Raw genomic sequence first — 12,549 nt, forward strand, 5'->3', positions numbered from 1 at the left:
TCTAGGACTAGTCGAAGAAGCCCTAGGACTAGTATCACATGTAAAATAACATTCGGTTTATGTATCCGAAATGACCTACTTCTAAGGTCATCCTATGGTCAAACAAACCTCAATCATGAAGTATGGACATTGAAACAAGAGACCATGAAGAATGAGCCTTGAAGTCTTGATGAAGATTAAACCTTGAAGTAGCTCAATCTTGAAAGTGGCTTGAGTTTCAGCTTGAGTCTTGATTTCAGCTTGAGTCTCAACTTGAGTCTTGCCTTGTACTTTCTTTTCGGCTTGAGTCTTGTTTTGTGAGCAGCTCTTGCATTCAAGATCTTGAGTTTTGTACTTGAGAGCTTTGCTTGATGTGAGCTTAGCTTGTTCATGTATGTTGATCCTTGAGAGAGCTTCACTTATGCAAGTTATATATAACAGAGTATAATAGTGATTTTGGCACTACAAATTTGACAACACATAGGGATAGAAACTATAGCACTTACAGGCACACACATGAATTTCTGATATGACAAGATCTAAGATTTCGGCAAGCCACAGAGCATATGTCCAACGGCATGTCTAGAAGGCGGATGTGATGATGCTTATACAAAGACTAAAAAATGGACTAGATCACTAGGAATTTCTGATGTGAAAGGATCCGATGTACGGCAAGCCACAGAGCATACGTTCACTAGAGATCTAGAGAAGTAGGGGGGTTGAGAAGGGAGTATATGTCATGATGAATGCTTGTATGTAAATGGATCCTTGGCTTGATCTTAAATAGGCTAGGATGTGGGTTAAACCATGATCAACTGGGCTGGGATGGGAGGTTAGGAAGGCAAGGAGTGGGCTAAGAAGATAGCTGAAAAATCTGGACTTGGAGGCTTAGGAGCATCTCCTCACCCTCACTCTCTTCCTCTCTCTTCCCTCTCACTCTCCTTCTCACTTAAGCTTGGAAGTGAAGAGTTGTTGATGGAAATGTGAAGAGGAGAAGGCTATTTATAGCCTTCTCCAATGGCATTGCTGTAATTGCTGAGTTTGAGAAGGTTAAAAGATGACATGGCAGCATGTGAGTGGTTGAGGAGAGAAGAATGCCACATGGCTTGCTCTCATTAGTTATTGGGGTTGGTAAAAAGGTAAATAGTGAAGGCTGGAGGGGTAAACTTGGAGGAAAGTTGACTTTTAGGCGCTGGGACAGCTGTCCACACGCGGGCCACGAGGGGCGACATTTGAAGTACCGCAGGCGGTAGTCAGACTACCGCCCGCAGCAATCAGACTGCCGCCCGGGCTTCTTTCGGGCCGGGTTTGCACGTGTGAGTTTTGTACATTATGCGGGTTCGCTTAGAGGTCTTCCTTTGGGGTTTGCAGCTCAGACAAATGGGTTTAGGCTTGGGTAAAAAGGGGTCCTAGTTAGGATATAGGGTATAGGCGGGGCTGCATGTGTGCTGAATGGTTTGGATCACGGTTTCGGGTTACGGATTGGGGGTTTGGGGACTTTTTGGTTAGGGTTTGGTTTGGGCTACGATTAAGGTTTGGTTCAAGGTATGATCATGGTTCCCAAATAGTCTTAGCCTTCTCAAGGTGTAGCCTGGGTGGGGTGTCTATAGATGCCCCTCTTTGGCCGAGGTTGTAAGCAACCGAAGGCCAAAGCAAGTGGACACCCCACCCTTCAGGATAGTGATTCGAATCTGTTGTTTACTATTGTATCATTGTTAGTAGACTGTTTGGAAAAGAAGTTACTTGCACATATCACGAGGGTTGAGAAAAATGTTGTGATTGTCCCCTGCGCATTCGTCGTGACTTTACGGGTCACCAATCACAACCCTTTCACATCCGATTGTTAATAGCATTGGAGGGTAAATCTGAAAAATAGGGCCTCTGTGCGTTGGTGCGGCTTTAAGAGGATTCCCGCACTGTTTGGTCTGTCGTTCCTTTGCTATGTAATCACCCTAGGAGTATTCGATCCATTTGATCGTCAAAGTGGTTAGCTGCCCTGCGCGTTGGTGCGGCCTTACGAGGAACTCACTACACCAACTTGGACTCGATCAAATTTTGTGAACATCTAGGACTAGGTATGTGCAGGTAATCTTTTGTCGTGCAGTCTGCTGATTCCGATACTTTGGTTACAATGTATTGTTGTCACTTCGAGTTTGATTATTCTTTTTCAAAGATGGATCCAATCATTTTTACTAGCATTTGTACGACTGTTCAGATAGAGATCGGATCAATCGTACTTGTATCATGTACGGATTCGATCATCCTCTGGGGAAACTGGAAGGGTTCGAATCTTATTTAGCTATTTGCATTGACTGCAACTGGAGAATATGGAAGATTCCTCAGTGTACTACGCGTCGCGTGTATTTTTAAAAAATTTTGATTTTGAAAACTAATCTCTGTGGAACTAGACTCCTTGGAGATTTTATTTGAAAATCTATATTTTTTTGGATTTTTTGGAAAATATCCATTCGATTTCGCGAGTGGGCGTTGTCGTCCGATTTTTATTTACAAGAAAAGGTCAGATGACTTCCTCTAATAAGTTTTTTTATTTTTTATTTTGGATGATTTGGACCGTTGGATGGATGATGTGGGGCTTACTTGAGTGTATGGATGGTGTAGATTGTGAGGGTTGGCCATTTTGGTGAATGATGGATGGATGGGATTTTTCAAGTGGTCCTCACATCATGATCTTGATGCAACCAAATGTGTTGGATGATGGTCTTTGAAAGATGGGCCTTTAAAAAAATGGGTTTTGGAAAATGGGTCTTTTGATGAGTTTTTTTGGAAATGGACTTGGGTCTCGGAATGGGCTTTTTGAAGCAGGCCTTGGAAGTAGGTCTTTTTTGGAAATGGGCCTAGAACTCATGTGCCCTTTGAAATGGGCCTGGACATGGGCTTTTTGAATGGGGCCTTGAAATGGGCCTTGTCATGGGCTTTTTGAAGCGGGCCTTGGAAGTAGGTCTTTTTGGAAATGGGCCTGGAACTCATGTGCCCTTTGAATGGGGCCTTGAAATGGGCCTTTTTTGAAATGGGCTTTTTGAAGTGGGCCTTGGAAGTAGGTCTTTTTTGGCAACTGACTGGTAGTCCCTTAGTGCCACTTAGTCCACCTTCGGGTCCATCTGATTGGAGATCCGTCCCTGAGAGAGAATTGGCCGCTGCCTTGGAGGGTTTTAACGCTAGCGCCTTCATCGATCCGAATAGAGAGTACAGCTCTTGGTGTGAGCAGTACGGCATTGGTCCGATCTTGCAGCCTTGCTACGCTCCTAGTGGCGGCACACGTTTTGCTGGAGGAGGGATCTTGGGCCCCCATTTTCACCGCAAGGATACAAACACTTATCTTCCTGATGATGATTAGTTTATTGTGTCATGTAATCTTGCATCCTTGGATGTGTAATCTCCATGTTTATATGAAATCTCATTTAATCAACGTTGCTCCCCTTTTGATCGTTGCTTTTGATCACCTTTGCGATCCCAATTGAGTGTACGGATGTTTGTTCCTGGGTTCTGGGCTTTCGGAGCGAACCCTGCCCAAAATTTGCCCGAAAGGGGGCCCTGGCGGTAGCCGAACTGCCGCGGTCAGTAGTTGGGCTGCCGCCCGCTGACTTTTTCCTCCCGTTCTGTCCTGTCAGAGCTGCAGCGATGCAAAAATGTCAATTCTGAGGGCGGTGATTGGAGTACCGCGGGCGGTAATCGGGGTGACACCTCCGTTCATCTTTTCTTTCAGCAAGTACCCTTCTTCTCTGTTCATTCTCTTTCCCCTTTTTTTGGATATTCTTCCTTGCCTCTGTCCGTCCGATCATATTCCATTTTGTTCCCTTTGTCCTCTTCTTCCTTTGTCCTCTTTCTTTCTCTATTTTTTTCTTCTTTTAGACTGAATATGGCCAGCCATGATGGGGGTATTGAGGGGTTCATGAGTGGTGAGGAGGTAGGTGGGTCCAATAATGATGGAGGGGACTCATTTATGGATGAGTTAATGAAGGTTGGTGGGGGAGTAATGGGCTCTTTTGGGGAGATCAATGCCATTTGTGGCATTACTCCTACCACCATTAAAGGAGGATGTGAGGTTGGGTTGGATAGGACGAGAGGTTTTGGTGGGTTTGACGGATCCATATTAGATGGGCCGCCAGGTTTCGTGGATGCTGATGTGGCGAGGATGAATGGTTTGAATAATGAGGATGGTGTGATAATGGCATCTGATGGCTTGATTAATGGAGGGATGGTCATGGGCGGTGTGAATGATGGCATCATGACGGTAGATGGTATAGATGGGGTGGATTAGGCCTGGATGGGTGGTGGGCCCTATTTTGGTGGCCCAAGCGGTTTGGATTTGGCGGGTGATGGATTTCTTACAGATGACTTGGCTCAAATTTTTGGTGCGGATATCAAGATAGTGATGGGACAGTCAGCTATTGCTGGGGCCCAGGGTGTAGGCCCTATCAGCGATTTGGACACTTTGGGTATTACGGCTCCTGGGGCGTGCGTGTTCGTGATAGCTCCTGATGTGACAGTTGTTGGCAGCTCAGGCCCGCCTGTCACAGCTTTCCAGGACACCTTGCGCGATGTGATGGGCGATGCTAGCTTCTTTTGCCATCATGAGATAGACTTGCTGGATGAGGGGATGCCCATTATTGACGATTCTCCTGCTGACCCGGGAGTCCAGATTGTTGAGAGCGTCCCTGTCCGGACCTGTCGACTGCAGCCACGTGTCTCTTGCTCTGAGCGACTGCACTTTTGGATAGAGAGCTTGACCGAGTCCGAGATCTTTGAGTTAGGCTCCTTAGGCTTCAGAGAGGTTCTTCATTTCCATCGGGTTCGCTTAGACTGGCGGCTGTTAAGCGCAGCGTTGTATGATTGGATTCCGTCTCTGAACCCATTTTCCTTCAATGACCTGGAGTTGGGACCGTCACTGGAGGAGCTCTCGCACCTGTTTGGTCTTCCTCTCACCCGAGAGCCTTACATTCCTGTGTCCGAGCCAGTTCGTTCTACTAATCTGATCTCCTGGTTCAGATTTCTTGTTGCTCTTCCTACCATGGAGGGCAGGGTTGGCGAGCTTTCACTTGAGGTCTTATATGATCGCTGCTCCACTGCCCGTGGTGGTCCTGGGTCAGATCGCCAGCTCCAGTGCCTGAATGCACTGGTATTCTGTGTTTTGGTTGAGCTGCTTTTCTCTGGCTGGCGACAGTCCTCTTTGGCAGCTTCATTAGACGTATTCTGTCGTGTATTGTATCGTAGGAGCATCATTTCTGTGGTGCTGGTGGAGCTTTTTCTAGGGCTGACCGAGTGTTCGTTAGGGCGAACCCACATCCTCCGAGGTTGTTCTGCATTCCTTCAGGTATTCTCTGCACTTTTCCTCTTCCTTGCTTAGCACTGTTTTCTTGCTTGCAGCCTGAGTTTGAAACGTATGTCCTTACAGGTGTGGTTGTGGGAGCATCTGTTCATGACCCCTCAGCTTTTATGGCCACATTCCCATCGCAGTGATGTGCTGCGCTTGTTGCTTGACGACCTTCCCCTTGGTGCTAAGGCCATTGAGTCACTATACTGTTGTATGCTCACTCAGCTGCGAGGGTGGGAGATCAGTTGGGAGGCTCCCTGGCTCCATCGCTCCCCATTGATTTGTAGTGCTACTCGTACTCCTTTACTGCTGCTGGGGCTTCGGGGGTACTGCTCCTATCATCCTGTACGCTTCCTTCGACAGTTCAGCTTTTGGCAGGATGTTCCAGAGTTTGCTTTCTCCGGATTCAGTCATGCCCCTCTTCCTTCTAATTTGCCCGCTTTGTATAGGCGAGTCTGGATTTCCTGGCAGGGCTCCTTGGATGCGACGATGCTAGAGCTCGAGTCTTGGGCTCCTCCTCTGACAACCGTACTGTACCAGTGATGGGTGGCAGAGTAGTCATTATATCGTCAGGTCCCTAGTTGGCAATTAGAGGACGAGATTGTTGATCAGGGCATGGTGGGCAATGCTGCTTCCTCCTCCTCGTGCGTTGATGATTCGTTTGTGGCTTTCAAGAGACGTCCTTTCATTGATTCGTCTTTCTTACTAGCCACACATGGTCACCTGATTTCTGAGGTCGCTGTACTCCGCCACACTTGTAAGGATATGGCTCATCGACTCACCATGGGACGACGATATGACGAGAGTATGTTTGCAGCACATCGTCTAGAGAGGGATGAGGTCTTCTACCTGCGCATGGAGGTAGAGAGGCTCAGATAGAAATTATCACTGTATGAGAGGTAGGAGCTTACCTTTAATCCCTTTTTTCCATCAACTGCTTATTTTTGTATGTATGAAGGATTTTATTTTTGATACAAAAGAAAAGAAAAGCAGTGTATTTGTAAGAAGCATGAAATATTTTTATTTTGTGCCAAATTTGTCAATGTGCGCTTGTGTTTGAATTTATGCTTTGGATGATTGGGATCAGAATCTTAGGCTCAGCCCATGTTGTATGCAATATCCTAGATTGTGTTCCTAGGGTCTTGGTTCCTTGAGAGGGTGTCTGGAATCGTATCCCCTGATTTGAGCAGAGTTTGATAGAGAACTGATCCGCAGTTGATCTTTCCTTTGTATCTCGCTGTGGTGCTTGCTGCCTTGACTGTGCCTGCACTTTTATTTTTATTTTTTTCTTTTTCTAGCCATTTTTGCCCATAACGCCCTTTCGGGTTTTCACTACGTCCGGCTCTTCCCGTCATTTTTGCCCATAGCATCCTTTCAGATTTTCACTACCTCCCGGGTTTTTTATCTTGCCTGCCCCTTGGAAGCTGTGCTGTATTTACCCTTGGTGCCTTTTCAGGTTTTCACTAAGTCTGTTACATGCCCGCTGTTTTTACTCGAGGCGCCCTTTCAGGTTTTCACCTCACCCTTTTTGCTTAGACATGTCCTTCTCTCTCTCTCTCTCTTTTTTTTTAGTGTTGTGGGAGATGGAGAGACCTCTTTCATAGCCGGCCAACTGGTTACCTTCCTGTCCTTGTCTTTGATTACAATCGTAAGCTGGTTTCTGGTTGGGTTATTTGGGGGATGTGGTATAGGCTTATTCTCTCCTTTCTGGGTCTTCTTTTTTAGATCTTCTTTTCTTTTTCTCTTTTCTTTTTTTTTCTTTCTTTCTGCTTTCCCACTTTTTTCTTCTCTTTTTTTTCTTTCTTTTGTGGGAGAGATGATTGATGTTTCTAATGGGAGAGGTGGCAGATACATTTTTTTATTTTTGATGGGGGAGTGAGGGATGCAGCTTTGCGATTGTTAATCATTGACAAGGTTAAGTATGGTTACCCGTGATAAATTTTCACGTTATCGGCGTTGATGGACTCGGAAAGATCCTCTCCTTTTAAATTAGCGAGCCGGAGAGCACCTCCTGGGAGTACTTCCCGAATGATCAGCAGTCCTTCCCACGAGGGTTTGAACTTTCCTCTGGGATCTGGTAGATGCGGTGGTAAGATAAGCTTCATGACCATGTCGCCGACCTCGAAACTCCTCTTCCGGACCCTCTTGTTGTAGGCCCGACCGATCCTTCTTTGATAACATTAGGAGTGGCTTAGCGCTCGCATGAGCTTTTCATCTACCAGATGCAGTTGATCATATCTTGCTTGTTGCCACTCGCCTTCCTTGACTTTGCTTTCCAGCAATATCTGCAGTGATGGGATTTTAATTTCGACTGGCAGTACTGCTTCCATTCCGTATACGAGTTCGTAAGGAGTTGCGCCTATAGCAGACCATACAGACGTCAGATAGGCCCAGAGTGCGTAGGGAAGCATTTCTAACCAATCCTGATATGTCTTCACCATCTTCTCCAATATGCAAATGACAACTTTGTTTGCGGCTTCGACCCCACCGCTCATTTGAGGACGGTAGGGGCTTGACCAATGTCGTTAAATATTGAACTTGTCGAGGAAATCGTCCATCCTTTTATTGATGAACGGAGTTCCGTTGTCAGTAATAATGGCCTGAGGGGCCCCATAGCGGCTAATGATGTTGTTCTTCATAAACTTGACTACATGAGATGCTGCTATGGTGGTGTAGGATGCTGCCTCTATCCATTTGGTGAAGTAGTCTACCGTCACCAGAATGTATTCATGCCCATTTGAAGCTTTGGGGTTGACCTTGCCGATAATATCCAGTCCCCATACAGAGAAGGGCCATGGTGCCGTCAGGTTGTAGAGTTCGAAAGCAGGGGCATGGATCTGGTTTGTGTGCTCTTGACGCTTGAAACATTTCCTGACGTGTTTGCAGCAATCTGTCTCCATCGTAAGCCAATAATAGCCAAGTCATAAGATCTTCTTTGCCATCATGTGTCCATTCATGTGTGGGCCACATAGTCCTTTGTGGATTTCTAACATGATCTGTGCCGCTTCTGTCTCATCCACACAGCGAAGAAGGAATTGGTTGAAGGATCGCTTGTAAAGAATGCCCCCAGTGATTACGAACTATGTCGCTAGCCGTTGGATGGTGCGTCGATCAACTGGCATAGCTCCTTCTGGGTACTTTTGATGTTTGAGGTATTTCTTGATATCTGTGTACCACAGCTGATCATTTGAGGGAGGTTCTGCTTCATCAATCTGTAGGCAAAATGCAGGCTCCTCCTGGAGTTCGATGGTGAGCTCCCATTCAACAACTCCTTTCCGGATTTCCAGCATTGAGGCAAGGGTGGCCAAAGCGTCTGCAAATTGGTTCTTGATTCGGGGCATGTAAGAAAATGTGATCTCCTCGAATTCCTCAGCTAAATTTTCCAGGTAGACATGATATGGAATCAGCTTTTCATCCTTGGTCTTCTAATCACCATTTATCTAATTGATGATGAGTTGTGAGTCTCCAAAGACTCGTAACTTCTTCACATTAAGGATGATGGCTTCTCTTAGACCAGCGATGCATGCTTCATATTCAGCTACATTGTTGGTGCATTAGAATGCCAGCCTTCTGGATATGGGAATTGGGACGTCCTCAGGAGAATAGAGTATGGCGCCTACTCCACTTCCTTCTGAGTTTGCAGCTCCGTTGAAGAAGAGTGTCCACTCTCCTTCCTTTCTTCCTTCTTCCTCCTCAATCAGGAGAATATCCTCGTCGGGAAAGAAGGTCTTCAATGGTTGATAGTCCGGCAGAGAGTGGGCTGCTAAGTGGTCGGCTAATGCTTGCCCTTTGATTGCTTTCTGGGTGACATAAGTGATGTCGAACTCTGAAAGCAATAGCTGCCATTTTGTGATCCTACCTGTTAGTGCCGACTTTTCAAACAAGTACTTCAACGGGTCCATGCGAGCGAGCAGAAGGATCGGGTGAGTGATCATATACTGTCATAGTCGTTGTGTTGCTCAGACTAGGGCGAGGCACGTTTTCTCTAAGCTAGAATATTTGGCTTCATAGCTTGTGAATCGTCGACTTAGATAGTAAATTGCTTGCTCTTTTCTTCCTGTGTCATCGTGTTGGCCAAGAACGCATCCAATTGCTTCTGCTGCGATGGAGATATATAGCAGTAATGGCCTACCCAGAGTAGGTGGCATGAGCACTGGAGGATTTAGCAGGTATTTTTTGATCTTGTCAAAGGCCGCTTGGCAATCGTCATTCCATTCTTTTGGCGAGTTCTTCCATAACAGCTTGAATATGGGCTCACAGACCAGAGTGAGCTGTGCGATGAATCGGCTGATATACTGGATCCGTCCGAGGAAGCCCCGAATTTGGTTTTTAGTCTTAGGCGGTGGCATTTCGATGATTGCCTTGGTCTTAGTCTCATCCACCCGGATACCATCTTCAATGACAATAAAACCTAGCAGCTTGCCCCTGGTTGCACTGAAGACACACTTTTGTGGGTTTAGGTGGAGCTTGAATTTTTCTAGCCTGTTGAAGAGCTTCTCAAGGTCTTCGAAGTGTTCGTCGATCGTGCGAGACTTGACGATCATATCATCCACGTAAACTTCCATCTCCTTGTTTATCATATCATGGAACAAGGCAGTTATGGCTCGTTGATATGTAGCTCCGGCATTCTTCAGTCCGAAGGGCATAACTCGATAGTAGAAAGTTCCCTATGGTGTGATGAAGGAAGTCTTCTCTCGATCTTCGATGGCCATCTTGATCTGGTTGTAACCGGAGAAACCGTCCATGAAAGAGAAGATCTTGTGTCCAGCAGTATTATCTACCAGTGAGTCGATGTGAGGTAGAAGGAAATCGTCTTTAGGGCTTGCTTTGTTAAGATCTCTGAAGTCGATGCACATCCTAACTTTCTCATCCTTCTTTGGAACTAGTACGATGCTCGCGAGCCATTCCGGGTAGTTAGAGACTACCAAGAATCCCGCGTTGTATTGCTTAATGACTTCATCATGAATCTTTAGGGCCCATTCTGGCTTCATTCTTTGCAGCTTCTTCTTGATAGGCTTCATGTCTGGCTTTGTTGGCAAATGATGCACCACCAGATCTTCATCGAGGCCTGGCATATCCTCGTAAAGAAGGCAAAGTTGGACAACCTTGGTTTCAGAAACTTGATCATCCTCTGCTTGTATTCCGGGGATAATGATATTCTGATACGCACCTCTCTAGGGAGTTCTACGGATCCTAAATTCACAACCTCGAAGTCGTCTGCTACAATATTGGCCTTCGTTTCGAACTTTTCGAGAGAATTCTCGAATTCGAGAGCTGTATCATCATTTCCCTCATCTGGGGGTTCATCCAAACCCATGAGTTCGATCGAAATCATACGAGTCGACCTCAAACTCCTACAATGTGTGCGAGGTATTTGGCACAGTGATTTTTGAAAGTTTTTCTATTGTTTTTGTATTTTGAAAAATTTTTTATGTTTTGTGGTTGTGAGGAATATCTAATTTTTTTGTATTTTTGGGAATATGTGATGTTTTTGTGTTTTAAAAATTTTCTAATTTTTTTGTGTCACTGAGGTGTCCCAAATAGGACAGTGTTGCGAACCATGATTGGTCTTGCCCTGGTTCGGGATACCAACTGCTATTTTTATTGGCATTTTTTTTAGGCCGGCATCCATGAATGGTTCGCCGGCTGATTCGATCGTTAGGGCGACAGCTGTCCATGGTGGTTCTTTCCCCCGTTCGATCCTATTGTTTTGTTTTATCTATTCATGTGGGTCATCTGTCCTGATGACCATGATATCCGCTGGGCTGGGCTCAAAGTCAGAATCTAATTCAATCTCTTCGCCCAGGAGTTGGAGTCCTTCTAGCTCCTCAGGTTCATCTTGTGATGGGACCTTAACGTTCGTCCAATCAAGGGCAGGCCATTTTCCCTTGTCAACCCAATGGATGGGCTGCTTTTGCCCCTTGTGTCGTTAAGCTAGTGGTGAGGATGTGTTCCCCTGATTGTGGGTGGGTATGGGTGTCTCCCTGTTCTTACCTGTGTTTCCTTCAAGGGGCACTCCTAGTTCTAGGTCTTTTGTGGGTGGATCTGTTTCCACGCCCCTAGCTTCATGTGATGGTCTGGGGGTTCTGCCCCTAGCTTTAGATGTGATTTTGATGCCCTGAGGATCCTATCCCACCTTATTGGTGGTCAGATGGACTCCAGGTTAGCATGTTCTGTGAGTTTGAGTTGCTGGAGTTGGTCCTCAAGGGACCTCATCGTGTCTTCACAAACTGTACCAGCCTTTGTGAACTTGATGGGTGTACACTTAAACGGTTGACCCTTTTTTGGCCTTTTCGCCTGATCCTGTGGTGTTGGCTGATATCCCAATCCCTGTCTCTGCATGTTGACAGGTGCTGGTTTTACCACCATACCTTTGCCATGGAACTCGATACGATAGTTCAGGATTAGCCGTTCGGCAAGAGGAATGACATATTTAACAGCAAGAGGGCGTGGGTTGGTGATTGCATTCACATTTTCGAATTCGAAGCTATGATACGTATGTCACCTTCTGCATGCTGAATGTCAATCACTGGGATGTTGGTTTCTGGGATATTGACTGTCACCGGTAAGATGGTTTCTAGCTCGACCAACACTGAAATGATTCGATTTCCTGAAGGGAATTTAACCCATTGATGGAGGGTGGATGGGATAGCTCCAATGGCATGGAGCCATGGTCTCCCCAACAGAATGTTAAATGAGGCAGGAATGTCTCCCGAACGTGACAATGGTCATGTCTTGTCCGATTTGTAATTCAAGGTTGATTTCTGCCTCAACCTGCCTTCAGGAGTTGTCGAAGGCTCTAACGCTCATGGTGCTGGGCCTGAAAGAGGACGGTTCTATCCCCAACTTTTCGGCAGTCCTCAAAGGACAGACATTCAGGCTAGATCCGTTGTCTATGAGCACGAGTGGGACTTTAAAATTCTTATGACAGGCAACTATATTTAGTGAGCGTCCATGCTCACGCCCTTCAGGTGGTAGTTCCTCATCCGAGAAAGTGATGACTCATGGTGCGAGGAGTTGTCCAATCATACTTGCCACCATTTCGGGAGGTACATCAGGAGAGATATGAGCATCATTCAATGTTTTCGCAAAGACTTCTCGATGCGATCTTGATGTGCATAGGAGTTTCCAGATGGATATTTGTGCGGGAACGGTTTTGAATTGAGTTGTTATGTCATAAGCAGCATTGGTCTTGCAAGTGGTTCCCGACAAAGTTTCCCGGGTTTCTTTCAGATTCT

At 46.0% G+C, this 12,549-nt stretch overlaps 1 protein-coding gene across 1 annotated transcript; it reads right to left on the reverse strand.

Annotated features, from left to right (window-relative positions):
* Positions 1-8,391: 8,391 nt before the first annotated feature.
* On the reverse strand, positions 8,392-9,213 carry LOC131249642 (uncharacterized). Its single transcript, XM_058250430.1, has 2 exons — positions 8,875-9,213; positions 8,392-8,736 (listed from the first exon to the last, which is right to left on the reverse strand). The coding sequence occupies exons 1-2, from the start codon at positions 9,211-9,213 to the stop codon at positions 8,392-8,394; spliced, it is 684 nt and encodes a 227-aa protein (XP_058106413.1).
* Positions 9,214-12,549: the final 3,336 nt, after the last annotated feature.

Source organism: Magnolia sinica, chromosome 6, assembly GCF_029962835.1.
Source record: "Magnolia sinica isolate HGM2019 chromosome 6, MsV1, whole genome shotgun sequence".
NCBI classification, from domain to species: Eukaryota; Viridiplantae; Streptophyta; class Magnoliopsida; order Magnoliales; family Magnoliaceae; genus Magnolia; species Magnolia sinica.

Coding starts and splice junctions, on each gene's coding strand:
- LOC131249642 (XM_058250430.1), bottom strand. CDS start 9,213: ATGGACCCGTTGAAGTACTTGTTTGAAAAGTCGGCACTAACAGGTAGG. Junction 8,737..8,874: donor TTCCCATATCCAGAAGGCTG/GCATTCTAATGC, acceptor AATGGTGATTAG/AAGACCAAGGATGAAAAGCT.